The 19,796-nt window shown below is 38.8% G+C and overlaps 1 protein-coding gene across 4 annotated transcripts; it reads right to left on the bottom strand.

The window, feature by feature from the left end:
- Nucleotides 1-119: 119 nt before the first annotated feature.
- On the bottom strand, nucleotides 120-19,557 carry nasp (nuclear autoantigenic sperm protein (histone-binding)). 4 transcript variants are annotated; one of them, XM_059984193.1, is made up of 14 exons: nucleotides 19,277-19,557; nucleotides 12,114-12,221; nucleotides 11,324-11,404; nucleotides 10,059-10,192; nucleotides 5,167-5,775; nucleotides 4,470-4,528; nucleotides 4,317-4,393; nucleotides 4,129-4,202; nucleotides 3,812-4,000; nucleotides 2,931-3,127; nucleotides 2,103-2,162; nucleotides 1,938-2,018; nucleotides 1,110-1,244; nucleotides 120-313 (listed from the first exon to the last, which is right to left on the bottom strand). In XM_059984193.1, exons 1-14 carry the CDS (start codon nucleotides 19,330-19,332, stop codon nucleotides 260-262), a joined length of 1,914 nt encoding a protein of 637 aa, XP_059840176.1. In that variant the 5' UTR covers nucleotides 19,333-19,557; the 3' UTR covers nucleotides 120-259. The 4 variants fall into 4 exon arrangements, with proteins under 4 accessions (XP_059840176.1, XP_059840173.1, XP_059840175.1 ...); XM_059984190.1 differs by lacking the exon at nucleotides 5,167-5,775 and having other exon boundaries at nucleotides 19,277-19,549; XM_059984192.1 differs by lacking the exon at nucleotides 5,167-5,775 and having other exon boundaries at nucleotides 1,110-1,232; nucleotides 19,277-19,549.
- Nucleotides 19,558-19,796: the final 239 nt, after the last annotated feature.

Raw genomic sequence — 19,796 nt, 5'->3', positions numbered from 1 at the left:
TAATACTGACTTCCTGGTGACAATAGTAAGCTAAATGATATTTTGTATTCAAGTTATTACAAAGTGTTGGAGGCCAGGGCCAAAAACACTTAAAGCTCAAAGTTTAGGTACCCAAAGCGGTTAACTGAGACCCAAATTTGCAAATGACATCTTTATTGAAGATTTCCACAATGTTACAAAAAGTTCAAAAAGCCAATCAAAAATACATTATATACAAAAACAGTCCTGTATGTGGTGGAGTATGCCAACTATCTAAATATTAACTTGTACTTTGAGCTTCTGGGTCAGATTTCTTTGAAGCAATTTCTTCTGACTGAAAAGAAGAAAAAGTAATTAACTATTTTGCACATAACAGACCACAAGCTTTTACAGTCAGTCATACCAGTTCACAGGTTATTGCAAATACAAGTCATTGCCAGTTGCGAATTCAGTTTTCCACCTAAAATTTCAAACATACTTTGTATGTATGTATATGTGTGTGTAAGTACATATATACACACACACCATGCTTTTGACACTTGATTGAAGAAATGGAAAATCTTGATGCTCATTAATGTATAGAAGTGACTCCAGAGGGGGAAAAAACTCAAAATACACACCATATAGTGGGAAAGATCTTCTCATTATTAGATATGCACATAAGATTTGTTTACCAAAATGCATGGGTAGCATGTTACTAAGTCAATTCCCTCCACATTGACATGTTATAATTTAATAAGCCCATCCTTCTTGGTAAAATGTAGACTACATTGTACATACAGTATGTTGTACCCAATAGCAGAAGCTTAAGAAAAAGTTAACGTTGAGTCAGAATACCCCAAATACAAACGACACCACAGTAATACTATAAAGTCACGTGTCATCTTTGAGATAAAGATGAGATTAAAGCTCCAGCCAACTATGACATTTTGATTTTAAGTATTATTGTTTTGGCATATACTTGTTTCAAAACAGTTTTGATTTTCAGATAATTGATCATTATCACGATGTAGACAGACAGCTTTCAATATTGCAACAATTTATGGGTGAATATAAAAAATCAAACTAAAGTAATAGAATACAAGAGCAAGAGAAGACAGGTATGAAAATCCAATGATACAAAAACTCACTTCCATTTTCGCAGGAACTCCATTCTTGTCATGGGCATCACCACATCCACCATTCACTGAAGACTCCTCCTGCTTCGCTTTTTTAGGATCCTTAGTGTCCCTCTCAGAGTCTTCTGGCTTCCTCTGTAATGAGGACTTGAGAATTGTAAATATTTTTACTTAAACATTCGATACACATTAATATTGCCACGTGATTACAAACTGCCATTTTTTTTCCCTTGTATTTTCAATACAGGAACTTTATAGATGCCATGAAAAAAAAACAAGAAAATTTTATTCTACAATTTCACAAGTTAGCCACACAGTCCTTCAGTTAGCTTTTTAACAAATTATTTATTCAGGCAATTTGGTTTTCTGTATATTTGATAAGAAGGAAAATGTCAAATTCAGGGATTTACTTACAAAGGCAAGTTATCACAACTATTCAATTACTTAGGTGTGAGCAATAACTCAATTTTACTTTATTAACCAGATTTCCACGAGACTAGATGTGGAGAAATTAAAGTACCTCCCTTAACTGAACTGAGAAAATAGGGGGCTGGGCAGGAGTAATGAATCTTCACAGCCAACCTTAAGTACAGATGAGTGTTTTCAAGTGCCTAAAAATGGCATAGTTAAAAAATGAAATTTACTACATCCATCCTCTAGTCTCTCCACATCCACTGGCAAGCTAAAACCCCCTTTTCTAAAACTAATGTATATTTAAGCATTGGTGGCAAACTGGCTGAACAATCCAATTCTTGTATAACAAACTTGTCTAAAATATACAACCATGGCACCGAAAAGTTACAATAATTCCAAAAAGACCAGTTCAAATAATAGACGCACCTTCTTCCTTACTAGGTGAGAGATGTTGGATACAGAATTTGAGCTTGATGTAGGTGCTTCACCCATTTTTCCAGACTGAATCTACAAAATTCAGACAAGTAATATTAACAATCTACCCAAAGAATTACAGAACATTTGTAGTGGAGATATAGTACAAGTACTCACAGCTGACGTTGGAGCACTGTTTGCAATGGTTTCTGTCACCGGAAATGCAGGTGTTCTTGACTAACAAAAGAAATTCATAGTATAAACGGGTAAAGGCAATACAGAAAATAAACTTTGTGAAATTAAGTGACAAAAAAATTGCACTTTAGGAAATAAAGAACAGTAGGATTATTAGGCAAAAAGGTGAACAAACTGCAAATGGTATTGCAATTTAATTACAACTCTAAACAGGATAATTAGGCAAACAGAAGTCATGGCATTTGTAATGGATTCTCTTACAGAACACAAGAACCATGTAAAGTTTTGGTCTGTACTAAGAACAGAAATGTCTGCAAAGAAAATTTGCTTAATGTTGCAACCTTTGAATTATTCAACCTTAAGACAACAGGGTTAAGAAATGAACATGTTCTCAACTGAAGAGAATCCAAAGCCAAGTCACTAATATAAACAGAACCAGTTAAATCCAATAATAAACTGGGAACACAAGACATAAGTGAGGCAAATCAAATGCAGACATGGACAATTGGATTTTTTTTAATATATATACACACACAAAAAGCATATTTGCTGATTAAGAGGCAAACATAAATAGGAAGAGGTTGATGCACAAGGATCAGGTCAATTGGAATAATGACTGGCCTCTTCCCTGGATAATCTTGTCACCAAACATGCCCATCTTTAAATTTAAGATGAACTTCAATGAGATCCTTGCACCTCTCCAGCTCATTCCCACTATAACTGAATGATAAGCCACTGAAGAGCTTCACATCACTCTATTCAGACTATAGTCATGTCAAGCCTTACAGTTAATGAACTGCATACACATACACTGACCAAGGTTTCCTGAAGTGCCTTGGTTGCTTTCCCATCTTTGGATTCTTCTGCATCCTCAATTTTTGCCTTTATTTCTGGTAACAGCTCTTTAAGTTCTTCAACTTCCTGCTTATCTTCAGAAACCGTCTCATTATCTTTTGCTGGCAATTTGCCTTTCTCCTCTGCTTTTTCAATTCTTTCTGTTAACATAGCTGTAAATAAAGCACAAAGCTTAAAAGCCAAAACAGTTCTTCCCCCACATCACCCGGAACAAAATCAAGTGGTTGGTAGCCACATGTTACTCACTCAAAACACAAGTTCTCCAACCAAGGGCAAAATGACATGAACAGAATTTTCTTGCCTACTACTATCCCTTTGGCACATTTTCCCTACTAAAAATCTCTGGCTTCAAGTGGGCATTCAACCTTTTAGGAGAAGTGTCAAAGATTTCTTGATGCAACCAGAAATGTCAAGCTTAGATTGCACACCCTGTATCCTGAGAATAGGACCCTTTTCCAGATGTTAGCTAGTGTGAACTGCTCTATTTTCTGTTTAAATCACCTCATTTCCTGATGAGTATTGACCCATGACATTAACAGCAGATTCTTCTCCTGTGAGTTGCTCCAGCATTTTGTGAATTTTCAATATCTACATAAACTCGTTTACAACCTCCCAATTTCACTTTTTAAGTTAACCTTGCTGATTAATCTCCCAACAGAACAATGCCATCATTCCAACCCTAGAAACAGATTAACGAACTTTGCATTTAGAATCTATTTGGCAAACTAGACACCTCATTAGGCTAGTACCATAATCCCTACTGGAACCATGAAAACCAGCTTCTTTTGACAACAGGTCATAAAATTTAAGTTTGAATGAAAGTTTATTTTCCTTACCTAACCTTTTCTCTATAACACTGAAAGAGTCTTTGAAGTGCTTTAGAGAGAAATCATGTTGATTATTAAAACTGTATGCTAGCCCCAGTTGATAGTGGGTCTCTGCCAGCAGCCGGTTGTGTGGATCAAGGTGTTTTTCCTGAATGGTCAGGCATTCATTAAAATCCTCAATGGCTTGTACATAGTTCTCTGGAACAGAGAAAAATTGCATCAATCAGCAGTTATTATTCTACCCAATGCAATACATGATAAACCTCATGTTCAGCTTGCTCAATGTCAACATTTTTCCAACAAAGACCACAGATTTTTCAACCTACCAGACTCTATTCCCACTTCACCCAACTTCAGGTAAGCCTGTGCCGCACAGAGCTGTATTTCTTTGGTTTCCTGTCTGAAAATTTGACCAAAATTGAGTGATGTAGATTACAAGTAAATTGATTTGTGCAACAAGTACTCAATTCTTAATCAAAACTAAAATTTTAAACTCCAAATACTGAAAATTTACCTTTTGAAGATGATTTTTGCCAGTTCAAGCATTTCCCAAGCTAACTGCAAATTGTCCACCTCTTCACTTTCACCATCCTGTAATAAATAGTTGATTTTTTAAATTCAAGATTAAAATCTCAGATAGATTTTGTAGATAAAGCAGCACACTCACCTTTTCTGTAGTATCTTCATTCTCATCATCACCTTCACTAGCATCTGCTGCATGAGCACCTGGAAATTTTGTAAATTAGGAAGTAGAGCTTAAAATTTGTGATAATAGAAGTTGGCTGTATTATTGGTTGGTCACTTAATTTAGAGAAGTTCTTCAATTAAATTTAACACCTAAACTTTTCTACCCAAGAACTTTCTCCAAAGGATGAAGTGCCAGAATACTGAACAAGCACCACAGCCAGTCTCTGGAAATGTTTTGACCAATTCTTAATCCCATTTTACAAAAGCTCCCAATGCTGCAGAACAAAACAATATTTAACTATGTAACCCACTTTACATGTCCCTGGAAATTACAATCTTAAGACATAAGTGTTAGTCTTTGGCCTTTAATCCATTTGAATCACAAGTTAATGCAAAGTTAAAGCTGCTTGGAATTATTAGACTGTTCCACTAAAGACACAATATACCACACGACTGTTTAAATTAAAAAGAACCAATACACCAGTGATTTGTGACAAAGTTTGCAACTCCCGTGATGTCAGTTTTATCCCAGTGAGGAGTAAGCATTTAAAAAATACCACTTTCCTCCATAGTCTTCATAGTTAGCATCAAGTAGGAAATTTTACAAAAGAATGAAAAGAGATTTGTGCCATTTTACCCCAACTTGTTAGTCAGAACACTTGTCCTTTAATTTATACCTTCACCCTCATCCATTGGTTCCTCACATCCTGTAGTTCCATCCTCTTGCTTGCTATCAGACTTCTCCGTGACTTTGTTTCCTTCACTGTCAGCACCTTTGATGTTCTCTTGTGATGGCTTCTCATTCAATTTGTCTTGAACTTTTTGGGTGTCTTTTTCTAAGGGAAGGCAGATTTTTCTTTCCAGGTCAATTTTACCACTTTCCACTGATGCATCAGTAATTGCCTTCTCATCCCCATCTTCTGGCGCAATAATCTCTTTAGCCGAAATGTTTTTGTCCTCCAGACATTGCTCCACATCTTCCTCTTTAACACCATCACCACTTTCCTGATGAGAACCCACTTCATCCATTGGTTCACTTTTACCATCCTTATCAAGGTCATCCAAAGATCCAGTTTCCATCCTTATTTCACTTTGAGTTGTGTGAAGCTCCTTTGCAAGAGTGTTCACTTTATCAGCTTTCTCTGGAGGATCTGTTTTTTCTTCATGGTCTACATCCTCATCACTAGAAATGTTTTCAACTTGTACATTGGTTTCTGCTGGCTTATTAATCTGTTCTTCAGCTAGTGCTGCATAGACCTGTTCCCTCAATTCTTCCCTCTCTTTTTCTACATGCATTAAGGGAAAAATGCACAAAATTGGAACTCCCAAGACTGGTATGAGCAAATTAAAAAAGTCACAATTGAAAAGGTGATCAAAGTGGAAAAAACAGGATGAGACCATTAAGATATAGGAGCAGAATTACACCATTTGGCCAATGAAGTCTGCTCTGCAATTTCATTGTGGCTGATCATTTTCCCCTCAGCCCTCTCCCAATAACCATTCATGCCCTGATAAATCAAGAGTCTCTCAACTTCTGCCTTGTATATAAAGATATAATTTGGCCTCCACAGCCACCTGCGGCAACAAATTCACCACTACTGGCTGAAGAAATTATCATCGCCATTCAAATGGACACCCCTCTATTCTGTGGCTGTGCCCTCTGCTCGGAGACTCCCGCACTGAGGAAATATCCTCTACACATCCACTCTAGTGAGGCCTTTCAATGTTTCAATGAGGTTCCCTCCCCCCCCCCCCCCCCCCCATTTTTCTAAATTCCAGCAAGTACAGGCCCAGAGCCAAACGGTCCTCATATGACAAGCCTATGACCAACTTTTGAACCCTCTCCATCATCAGAACATTTGGAGTATGGCGAGCACCCAAAACCACTCACAATACTCCAAATTCACCAGCGCCTTCTAAAGCCTTTAACATTATGTCCTTTATTTTATAGTTCAAGAGAAAGTTTGGGAACCCTTTGCAATTATCTGGTTTTCTGCATTAATTATTCACTGTAATCTGATCTTCATCCAAGTCACAACAAATACAATTTGCCTAAACTAATAACACAACCAATTGTACTTTTCATGTCTTTATTGAACAGTTTAATCATTCAGTCCAGGCTGAAAAAAGTGAGTGAACTCCTGTATTTAATAAGTGGTAGAACCTCCTTTAGCAGTAATAACCTCCAAATGTTTCCTGTAGCTGCTGATTAGACTTAAATAGTGAGGTGAAATTTTAGACCATTCCTCCATAAAAAGACTATTTCAGTTCATTAATATTTCTGGGATATTATACCTTGCATGAACAGCTCTCTTCAGGTCATGCCACAGTATTTCAATTGGGTTAAGGTCTGAATTCTGACACAAATTATCTTTTTTGAAACATTTTGTTGTTTATTTACTCGTGCTCTCTGATCATCATCTTGTTGGATCATCCAACTTCCATTAAACTTCAGGTGACAGAATGCTACCTTGATATTCTCCAGTAAAATGTCTGATACAATTTTGAATTCATTGTTCCCTCAACAATTGGAAGCTGTCCAGGCCCCAAGGCAGCAATGCCGCCCCAAAACATGATGCTCCTTTCACCATGTTTCAGTTAGAATGAGATTTTGGTGTTGGTGTGCAGTGCCCTTTTCCTCCAAACAGTACACATTTCTGCCAAGGTCAACATCTGTCTCATCTGTCCACAGAACATTGTTCCAGAAGCATTGTAGAACATCCAGGTGGTCTTTTGAAAATTTGTGCAGCAGTGTTTTCTTTGGAGAGCAGTGGCTTCCTCTGTGGTGTCCTTCCATGAGCACCATTCTTGTTCAGTGTTTTTCCTTACAAGTGGACACAGAGACTTTAGCAAGTTCTAGAGATTTCTGTCAGTCTTTTGCTGTTACCTTTGAGTTTTTTTTTAACTCCTTCAGCATTGTTCATTGTGCTCTTGGTGTGATCTTTGCAGGATGCTCATTCCTAGGGAGAGTAGCAACAGCACTGAATTTCCTTCATTTGTAGGCAATTTCTTTTACTATGGACTGATGAACACTCACGTCTTTAGAAATGCTTTTGTAGTCTTTTCCAACCACTTAACACTACAATTCTTCTTCTAAGGTCCTCTGAAAGTTTGATCGAGGCATAGTACACATAAACAGATCTTTCTTGAGAACAGCAGGCCCTGTCAGTGACCCAACTTTGTCTTTTCTATAGGGCAGGCTACCTCTACAACTCACAACTCTCATATCAATCTCGTGATTGGAACATCAGACTCCAAATAGCTTTGTAGGTCTCAGCCCGAAACATTGACTATACTCTTTTCCATATGCATTGCTTGGATTTCCAGGATTGACTGATTTTCTTTTGATTGTGTGTTATCAGTTTAGGCAGATGGTTAGTCTATTATTGTGGCTTAAATGACGATCAGATCACAGCTTTGAGTAATTAATGGAAAAAACAAACAGGTTAAGGGTTCACAAACTGTATGCTCCAGTCCTCGCAAAATGAATGCTAACATTGCATTTGCCTTTCTCACCAGCGACCGAGCCTTCAAATTAACCTTTAGGGAATCCTGCATGAGGAAGCTCAAGTCCCTTTGCACCTCAGAATTTTGAATTATCTCTATATTTATAAAATAGTCTATACATATTTATTCTACCAAAATGCATGCACTGAAACACTACTAGTCACCGGCAGCCAACCAGAAAAGGCTACTTTTATTCCCACTCGTTGCCTCCCACAAATCAGCCAGTGCTCTATCCACGCTAAAAGCTTTCTTGCAATCCCATGGGCTCTTAACTTGTGCACCAGCCTCATGTGTGGCATCTTGTCAAAGGTCTTCTGAATATCCAAGTACACAAAAAACCACTACTAATTCTCCTTTGTCTATCTAGTTTGTTATTTCTTCAAAAGAATTCTTTCATTTTTGTCAGCAAGATTTTCCCTTCAGGAAACAATGATGACTACAACCTACTTTATCATGTGCTTCCAAGTAGCCCTAAACAACATTCTCAACTATCATCTCCAACATCTTCTAACCACTGAGGTCAGTCTAACTGGCCTATCATTTGCCTTCTGCCTCTCTCTCTTCCTGAAGGGAGAAGTGACAATTGCAATTTTCCAGTCCTCCAGAACCATCTAGAATCTAGTGATTTCTGAAAGATCATTACTAATGCCTTCATAATCTCTTTAATCTCTGCTCGTCTTCCACAGTGCAAACTGATGACAAACCGAATCAGTATTTTACATTTCTCTGTGCCCCCCTCCACCCGATTACTTTTTTTCCCCCAAGCACAATTTTCCATTGGTCTTGTATCTATTTGTTGCCTCTTACTCTTTATATCTGAGGAAGCTTTTGGTATCCTCTAATATTATTGGCCAGCTTACCTTTGTATTCCATCTTTTACCCCCCGACTCACCCCCCCACGTAAAAATTTCATTCTGTTCCTTTTTAAAAGCTTCCCAATCCTCTAACTTTCTGCTAATTTTTGCTCTATTATATGCCTTTTGGCTTTTATGTTGGCTTTGATTTCGCTCATCAGCCAGTTGCATAGTCCTATTTTTAGAATACTCCTTGGGATACTCCTGTGCCTTCCAAATTGCTCCCAGAAATTCCAACCATTACATCCCTGACAGCAATCCCTTCTGATCAACTTTCATGCCTCTGCAATTCCCTTTGGTCCACTGTAATAGTGATACATCTGACTTTGGTTTCTGTCTCTCAAACTGCAGGGCGAATTCTATCATATTATGATCACTGTTCTTTAAGGGTTCCTTTACCTGTCAACTCTATATCAATTCCAGTTCACTGCAACACACCCAAACCAGAATAGCTGATTCCATAATGGACTTAACAATGAGCACTAAAAAGTCACCTCGTAGGTATTCTAGAAATTGCTGCTCTTGCGATTTAGCACCAACCTGATTTTGCCAAACTACCTGCATATTGGAAACATCCCCCCATGACTATTGTAACATTGCTCTTTTGACATGCATTTTCTATCTCCCTTTGTAATTTCTAGCCACATCTTTGCTATTGTTTGGAGGTTTATACATCTTCCATTAGGGAGTTTTAAAACCCTTGCAGTTCCTTAGTTCTAGCCACAATGATTCTACACGTTTCAATTGCACGTCACCTGCAAGGATTTGATTTATTTTTAAACCGACAGAGCCACACCACCCCCTCCATGTGCCTGACCTTTCAATACATGTGTATTCTTGCTTGTTAAGCTCCCAGCTTTCATCTGTAGAGCCACAAATGAGGTAGATTAATAATATGAGATTAGTCAGCAGGTTTTTATAGAAATCGAGAGGCAGAGGTCAACCTACATTTGATTGACTAATACAACCCCATGAAATAAATTTTGGCCAAGCAAGCAAAATGTACATTAACCATTCAATATTTAAAGTTGATTTAATTATAAAATTGTGCCTGTCAGTTAAAAAAATCATTCCACAGAAAAGGAAAGCAAACACTTCCTCTCCAAACTGTGCTCCATGTGGGCCTAGAAACAACGTGTAGCATAAACCAGCTTAAATATCAAACTGAAGCAATTTCTAAACGCTCAAAAAAAATTCTAGGTACCAACCATCTACATTTGCTGCATTTTCTATCTTGGGGCCCTCGGCTGTTGCTGTTTCTTGATCATCTTCATCCTCCTCATCATCATCATCATCATCAGGAACTCCTTGAAGGGCATTGCCAAGCACACCCCTCTCCATTCTGCAAGAGATTAACTGTATTTTGTAGCTCAGATTCCGTAAGATTTTTCTTTCAAATCCCTTTATCCCAAATTCTCTACATCAAGTTGTAACAATACAAGAAAAAAGCTACTGTAACAATCAGACCTACGATTGAGGAACCCAAACAAAGGTGACCCATTTTCCAAACGGAAACAGAAGCAATTTAATCCAGATTGAAACCCAAGCCTCTAAACTTTCTGCTTATTATCTACTTGGTGGCTGATTTTTTTTAAAAAATGAACCTAATGTTTAAAACTGTTGGAACTATGTTATACAAATTGATGTGGGGAAGAAATGAGTGAAAATCCTTAAGCAAAAAATCCACCATGGTTTAAAAAAAAAATGTACAGTCTGCCCTCCTTATCTGCAGGTTCTGCTTGTGCGGATTCAACCAACCACGGATCAGGAAAACATGGAAGTTCTCTCTCCAGCACTCATTGTTTGAGCATGTACAGGCGATTTTTGTCATTTTTCCCTAAAAAACAGTATAACAACTATTTACATTGTATTAGGTATTACAAATAATCTAGAAATGACTTAAAAATACAGGCATTCCCCAGGTTATGAACAAGTTCCGTTCCTGAGTCAGTCTTTAAGTCGGATCGGGTGCACCTGGTATTATGTAGCCTCAGTTACAACAATTAGCTATAATAATTGTAGCTTTCATTGGGGCAGGGCCTTTCAAATGCTCCATTAAAATTGTTCTGATCATTGACCAACTGTAGTCTAACCCTTTTCCAATGACCAATGGCATTTCACCTCTTTCTGATCACTTTATTACTTCCACTTTATTTTCAATCATGATCATAATTACTTTCATGAACAGAAACCCTGCGGATTCAGAGCTATACCAGGTCCTAAAGTACACCGCACTGATATAGGTTAAATAAGGTCCAGAGTTCCGCTGGATCCACACCACATTGAGATAGGTTAAATAAAGGGACTTGAGCATCCGCATTTTTTGGTATCCGCGGGAGTGGGTCCCGGAACCAATCCCCCGTGGGTAAGGAGGACTGACTGTATTTTGATTGCTTTTAACTAACGACATGTTTTGTAATGAGATTTGTTCCATTTTCTTCCCAAATCTTAGTGATCAGATTTGTCAACTAACCTTGCCAACTCTAGAAGAGCTTTTCCATAACAGAAGTAGGCTTCTCCACATTCATCAGCTATTTCTCCATGTGCAGTACTCCTAGTTGTTTTAAAAGGGGAAAAAAGATTACTTTCATGCACAAATCAGAACAGCAAACAAACCCAATAAATACACATTAATAAGATGTCATGAAAGACAACTTGTGCACATATGACCTGTTAAGGCACCTGTCTTGAAACTAAAAACTGAAATGCCACTTTCCATTGGAACTTGCCAGGTAAGCAAGTTTTGGTTAAGTGGAGCAAATAAAGTGTTGCAGTCTTAACACTTCAATACCAGTAATCTCAAAAAAATCTGCTAGTCTGGCAGTAAAGTCCTAAATGTCCCCAACAAGTAGCAGTTTTCCTCTATTCAGGGTCACAAGTTTCAGACAGGTTGTCTATACCTCCTACTGATTCAGTAAAGTAGCCCTCAATCAAATACCCCAATCCATCAGGTAGAAGATACAAAACCCTTAAAAACTAGGCTTAAGGACAGCTTCTATCCTGCTGTCTAAGGGACTCTTGAACAATTCCCTAGTGTGATAAGATGGACTCTTGACCCCAGTCCATCTCACTATGGCCTTGCACCTTATTGTATGTCTGTACTTACTCTAATTCCAACACTGTTAGTGTTTTAACTTGGACAACCTCAATGTACTGTTGTAATTAACTGATTTCATGGTTGGCATTTAGTTTTTCCAGTCTGCCTCCTTACTCATGGCAATAATAAACCAATTTACATCCATGAACTAGCACAATATACTTACAACAGCCTGCATGCATCCTGAAAGGCATTGACAGCTGCTGCAAAGTCTTCCATTACCATGTGCCTTTTGCCTGCCCCAAGTAACTTCATAGCTTCCACACCATCAGTTCTATAAAATAAAAGGTGTTGTTAACTGAGCAAATCTGTTTTTGACAAGGGTTTATCACTTTCACATGCTTAGAACAAGAATATCTACCTTAAAATTGAGAGAAATATCTAGTTTGGCTTTTTAAAAACCCATAAACACAATCTAAAAATAAATGAAACCACAATTACCTTTTCCTCGAAAAAAAAAGCGCAAATCCCAAGGTTCTCAATAGAATTTTTCAGGAGCAATCCATTGTTGGTTATCACTGCCTGAATAGTAACTCATTAGAACAGGGGTTCCCAACTCTTATGCCATGGAGCCTTACTACTAACCAAGGGATCCACAGACCCCAGATTGGGAACCCCTGCATTAGGGCAGCCCACAGTGATGGAGAAAAAAAACTAGACAAACTTTCATATATTTAAATCCCAATATGCACAATAATCCATGAGTGTTTGAGAACTGCGACACTTGCTAAGGAGGTAACTGTTTAAACTTAAAGCACCTGAACAAAATAGATTTGCATTTGGATCCAACAAGATTCGAGTATTTTCTTGTTCTGAAGAGGCTAAAATGTTGGGACAAACCAATTCTGAATTAATGGCTTTCTATTTCAATTCAGAACCTTGCTGTATCTTTATGCCAACATACACAATGCAACCTGATGAACAGAGCGATTACATCTTATGCACTGGTTTGACAATTTCACAGAATGGGACATTTATGGACCCTACCCATGCTCATTCTGAATAGACAGATACAGCATCAAAAATAAACTTCAATAGCTTTTCAAAAGATAAGGAATTTTAAAATGTAATGAGCATTTCTGGATCCAGAGAATCCAGCGAATCTCAAAGCTAACTTCACACTTCTCTAATCCATCTCCAAATTACTTAAACTATGAAGTAAACTGTCACTCAGTATGGGAAAGCTACTGTATACTTTTAAATCCCATTAGATCACCCACTCAACTTCAAACTCAAGGAAATTACAGCAAAACCAGTCTTTCCTTCGTTAAATAGACACCTTTTGACAACATCCTCAAACTCCTCTGACCCATGTCTCTTATCTTTTTGCAACATACCCTTTTGAAGGCATTGACGGTTTCAACAGACCACTCATTCTGACTTTCAGACCAAATAACAAAAAGAATTAAATTAGCACCAGCTGAGCCTGCTCTGCCATACAACATGAACGTAAATAATCTACTTCAACACCATACTTCTTGGAAGAAGATGAGGCACTGTAGTGTAGAGGAGTTTCACCAGAATGTTCTGTGGATGACTTTCTGGAGGCTGGGCTCACTTTCCTTTGAGAAGGCCAAGAGGTGACCTAATTGAAGTTTACAAGATTATTAAGGTATGTAGATTGTTTGGCTCCATACCCCATGGGTGTTGAAAAAAGCTGATGCATGTTTAAAGCAAGGGACAATAGATTCATGGTTTTACACTGAAGAGTACCGATTCATTATAGCATTTTTTCCTCCTGTCCGAACACTCACTTTAAAGGCCGATTTATACTTCTGCGTCAAATGAACACCATAGGTACGGCGTAGCCGCGTAACCTACACTGTACCCTACGCCATAGCCTGATGCGCACCTCTCCAAAAAATGTAACTGCGCGTCACAGCAACGCAGACCACAACTGTAATTGGTCCATTTGGTAGCATTGCATTTCCTCCTGTCTATAAGCATACTGTGCGTACACTGATGCAAAATAAATGGTTGCAGACGGTGAACCAAATCGTCAAATCTATCTGCCGACATCCGAAAATATTTGAAATGCATTTCCTCGTCCATGTCTCAGTGGCCAGACAAGCACAGAAAATTCACTCTCCTTTTGCCTCAATCCGTTCAATGGTCATACATACCACCTCCTCCGACGTCTTCTCTCTTTTCTGCCTCACAGTAATCTCAATAAAAGTAACCCTTGTTCAACATTTATTAGCTCCAACTCCAACTTGATGCGCTCAGTCGCCATTGTTTGAAGTATACGGAGAAACTCTACACAGTGGCATAGAAACCCCACCATCAACTAGCGTTTTGGCGGTGAACTGCAGAGCAACGCAGACACACTAGGTATAAATGCTCACAGCGGCACAGGCTGCTTACGAAGGCTACGGCATAGGCCACTACACAGAAGTACAAATCAGTCTTAATAGACATCTCAGTAACACAAAATGCTGGAGGAACTCAGTAAGTCAGACAGCATTTATGGAAAGGAGTCAGCTGAGACACTTCACCAGGACATGCCGACTCTATTCCTTTACACTGATGCTGCCTGACCTGCTAAGTTCCTCCAGCATTGTGTGTGTTAGTCTAGATTCCTAGCATCTGTTTTCAAAACAGACATCTCAGGCTCCATGCTGTTATGCCAGGAACTCGCATGAACCAGTGCGCTGAGATGCAGGCAATGATAGAGACTGACAGTACACGTTCCATTATCTCCTTGGAATCTGTCACTTCCCCCAACAAACGCTGCACACATGAATAATAAGAAACAAGATGTAAAGAAAGTTTAGAATGTCACAGATCAAAGTATAGTCATGAAACAGTACTAGCTAGGCTGGGGTTTTTCCTTTGGGAAGGAGGAATTCAGAGAAAATGATTAATTGCTTATAATATTATAAAAGACAGTAGAGAGCTAAACCTGGAAGGGTCTTCAGATAGCAGTTGAAGGGCTTACAAAGACAGTTAACATTGGCCAATCTTGCCTTCACTAGTAATGCTCTATCTCAAAAAAATGCAAGGGCAGAGAAGGATCTATTTTCCAAGCATGGAGATTTACAACACTGTCAAAAAAAGAAACAGTTTAAATTAGCTGGATGAGCAGTTGAATTCCTGCAACCAACAAGCCTACAATGGATTTAACATTTTTTAAAATTAGGATGTGAGCCCTTCCTGCTTTATAAGCTGCTGGTGCACTACCACCTTTAGTGAAGCAATTCCAATAACTATGCTGAGGCAAGTTACAGGATTTAGACTTAGTAGTGACGAAGGAACAGGAAGACACATATTCAAGTCAGGAGTTTGTGCTGCTAGAACAGTCCCACTTCATGCTGCCCTTGTCCTCCTGGGTTACAAAGAGCTTTCGTAGCAGTAAGGCAAATGACCAACGCACTTTGACATGGTATATACTGCAGCTAAAGCACAATGGTATAGACTGAATTTTTATAAAGATGGATAGAGGCTATGATGAAAATATATTTAAGTATTATGGAGCTACATGCACCTAGACAGATGGAGACTATACTACCATATGTACCAACATGCATGTTTATTTGCGGTTTTGAGATTAAGGGTCACAAAGTAATGTTATGGCTCTATAAAATTCTAATTAGATTGTTACGTTCAGAATTGGTGCCTCATCATAGGAAGGATGTAGAAAATTTAGAGAGGGCACAGAGAGATTTACCAGGGTGCTGGCTGGAGTAGAGGGCGTGTCTAATGAAGACAAGTTGAGTAAGCTAGGTTTTTTTTCTTTGGAACAAAGGAAGATGAAGGGCGACTTAGAGGTGTAGATGACACAAGGCATAGTTTAAGTGGATAGCCAGTATTTATTCCCCAGAGTGGAAAAGGAAAGTACATCGGGGGGGGGGGGGGGAGAGAAGAGGAAAGAGAGAATGTCAAGAGGCAAATTCTTTTACTTTACATAGTAGCAGGTGCATGGAACACCCAATCAGAATATTAAAACAATGGCAATCTATGTAGGAGGGAAGGGCTAGATCGATATCAGAGCAAGCTAAAAGGTTGGCATTACACCTTGGGCCAAAAGACCTGTACTGTGCTGTAACATTCTATGTTCTACATACAATTTGTGCCTTACAGATGCAGCTTTTCTATCAAGTTATCCATGTTAAGTTACTGTCAGTGATGTTCATGGGATACTTATTTAATGTCAATTTTTTTGAAAGTACAAAATTAATACAGTTCCTTGGGGACAGTGTTTCCCATGGCTGAGGCATCTACAATCAGGGTCAATCTCAAAGCAAGGTGTTCAGTTGTTAATGATTGTTCTTCATCTCAAGACAATGAATTACTGCAGCTCTATCCAAGACCACCCTAGAAGAAAACACAATGCAGATAATTTTTTTCCCTTTAAATATTAAGAATTTGAAGAGATTTGGAGATTGATGTGAAGTGTTGCTAGAGTAAAACAAAAAAAAAGCCATTTTCTTTTTGAGTGGAGTGCTGGCATAAAGGCTGCCGTACTGCTTCTACTTCCCCAAGTTACTTTGGTTGATCAATGTCAAGGTCTTGCTTCAAGGAGACACTGAATGCTTGTTACTGAAAACATAAAAATTAGGTACTGAATCTTTATCACGACTTCAGACATTATAGAATTTCAGTCATTGAGCGAGATGAGACTTACCTAGTGACATCCCAAAGAGTTTCCACAATATTCACAGCAAAAATGAGGACCAACTGAGATTGATCTTGGAGTAGTATAAAAGTTCAGCACAACATCAAGGGCCAAAGGACCTGCACTGAGCTATAATGTTCCAAAATGGTTAAGCCTAGACTGCAGGAATAAATTAACTTCACCATCTTTTGCAATATACAGGACTGCATTTTCACTAAAACCTCTTTACTACTATATATTACAGGTCACCTTGCTGTCAAGGTGTCGGCTGCACTTTGTTTTTTTGTCCATCTTTGGACCAAGCTCATCAAGTCTGAAACTAAATACTGCTTAAAAAACCTCAAAGGACAATGAGCTAGGTTGTTTTTTGGACTGGTTTAAGAGGCATTTGACTTTCTTTTCATGCTATAATCTTCTACTATAACTTTTAATGACCATCTAGAACCATGGAAATTCTATCCAGACCATAGAAATATGCAGGTAACATCTGAACAATAAATACACTACTCCAGACAACTGTCTGGCTAGACCAAATGAACATTGACATGCCTAAGCTATATTCTACAAAGCCCATTTGGTTGCCCCCATTACACAGTCATTTATTCAATTTTATTGGTGGTGGAGCAGAATGATCATATCAGAATACCCCGTTTTAAAATTCATCTAGTCCTTAAGGCAAAGTAATACCCAAAAAGAATAACCATTTTGTATATAGTTGCAAGAAAAAGTTTGTGAACCATTTGCAATTACCTGGTTTTCTGCATTAATTACTCAAAATGTGGTCTGACTAATAGACAAACACAATCTGCCTAAACAAACACAAAAATAACTGTACTTTTCACGTCTTTATTGAACATATTTATTCATTCAGTCCAGGCTAGAAGTAGAATTAACGCTTGTATTTAATAACTGGCAGAACCTCCTCTAAAGTAAAATTTATTATCGGAATACATGCATGGCACCACATACAACCTACAACCCTGAGATTCTTTTGTTAGCAGCAATAACCTCCAAACATTTTGTGTAGCTGCTGATCAGACTTTCACAATGGCAAGGAAGAAATTTTCTTCCTGCATTCCTCCTGTTTCAATTCATCAATATTTCTGGGATACCTTGCATAAACCGCCCTCTTCAGCCCATGCCAAAGCATCTCAATTGGGTTAAGGTCCAAACCATTCCAAATTTTAAAAAAAAATTATTCCGTTGTTGATTTACTCGTGTGTTTTGCATCTTTGTCTTGTTATATCACTCAACTTCTATTAAGCTTCAGACGACAGACCACTACCCTGACACTCTCCTGTCGATATAAAATTGAATTCATTGTTTCCTCAACAACTGCAAGCAGCCCAGGCCCCGAGGCAGCAATGCAGCCCCAAACCATGATGCTCCTTCCACTATGCTTCACAGTAGGGATGAGCTTTTGGTGTTGGTCTGCAGCGCCCTTATTCCTCCAAGCATAGCAGTGTACATTTCTGCCAAAAAGTGCAACTTTTACTTCACCTGTCCAGAGAACATTGTTCCAGAAGCATTATGGAACATCCAGGTAGTCTTTTGCAAACTTCAGATGCACAGCAATGTGTGTGTTTTTTTTAAAAAGGGAGGGCAGTGGTTTTTTCCATGGTGTCATTCCATGAACACCATTCTTGTTCAATGTTTTTCTTATAGTGGACACATGAACAGAGACTATCAAGTTCTAGAGATTTCTGCAGGTCTTTTGTTGTTACCCTTGGGTTGTTTTGAACTCCTTCATTGTGCTCTTGATGTGATTTTTGCAGGGTAGCAACAGTACTGAATTTCTAATGTTTGCATATCATTAGCAGGCAGATTGTGTGTATTATTGTGACTTAGATAAAGAACAGACTACATTTTATGAGCAATTAATGCAGAAAACCAGGAAGTTGCAAAAGTGTTCAAACTTTTTCTTGCAACTGTAAAAGAAAATGTATTATCTTTGTGAAACCTCAACCACTAAATATTGCTACAGTAACTTTGGAAAATGCAGATGTTGGAATCGACAGCAAAACAAACAGCTGGAGAAAATGATTCGACAGACGTGGGAAGGAAAGTACCACCGATGCTTTGAGATAAGACCTTACATCAGAACCAGTCACCAATTCAGACTTCGGTATTAAGGATATTGGGGAATTGGAATTTTAAGTCTCGCTGTTTTTTTTAAAGACTGCAAAGCCACATATCAGAACCTGTAGAGGCATACCGAAGGCAGTGTTCAAAATTAATCTGAATTGCACGATGGTATTGCTTCGCCTTGGTCAGAAACTACAATATCCATATTGGATCACTCACAGATGCAACCAATCAAACTTAGAGCGGATTCAACTGCCAGTTTCACGAGGGGAAAAAAACTTTCAAGCGCAAATGCTAACAATTCCTTTGCTCACGATTTGAATGTTCGGAATAATCGTTACCAGTCGCCCGAAACAGTATCACGCCAACTTCCGCGAACCCATTTTTTTTAAGTTTACGAGATTACACCGCGGCTAGTGAAACGATAACCAGGATGCGTTTTCCAGGCAAAAGAAGAAAGTGTCGGTCATCCGGAATGAAAGTGGGAGGGCACGGATAATAAACGGGGACTTGTACAATGCGGCAGCCCAGCAGAAGCGTTGCATTTAGCGGACTGCTGTCCGAACGGTGACCGTGGCGCCGGCACCGATAAAGCGAGGCAGGGCTGCGGGTGCTCCCCCTTCACTCACCCCTCGGCACTGCCTGCGATGCTGGACGTGGAGGCGCTCGGTTCCTGATCCGCCATTTCAAACGCTCCCTCAGGATCCTGTTCGCTTGCCGCCTATAAATTAAAACGGACTCGCAGGAGCCGAACAGGAAGAATATGTACCGAGCCAACAAACTACTCCGAATATTTCACTGGATTTCTAACCGCTTCAGTTTAAAATATGGCAGCGAAAAAAAGGGCTCTTGTTCCCGCTTTTTATTTACCCCACAACGTCACTTCCGGTTACCTTTCACCTCGGCGCGACTGGCGGGAAAATTAACCCTCGAGGTTCATTTATTCAGACTCTGAAACCTTCGCTGTTATAACATGGCAGCAAAACTAGGAATAATCTCTTCATTGTCTTCAGAATAGGATATTGCTTTTGTTAAATAGGGCTGCGGCAATGATGCCAAAGTTACTTGTGGAAGTAAAAACGAAAATGAGAGACGTAGATGCAAAGAGAAAAAAAAATAGGATGATAAAATTATTAACAATGATTGGTT

The sequence above is a fragment of the Hypanus sabinus genome, chromosome 11 (assembly GCF_030144855.1).
Source record: "Hypanus sabinus isolate sHypSab1 chromosome 11, sHypSab1.hap1, whole genome shotgun sequence".
Lineage (NCBI taxonomy): Eukaryota > Metazoa > Chordata > Chondrichthyes > Myliobatiformes > Dasyatidae > Hypanus > Hypanus sabinus.
This window is presented reverse-complemented; position numbering and strand designations above follow the sequence as displayed.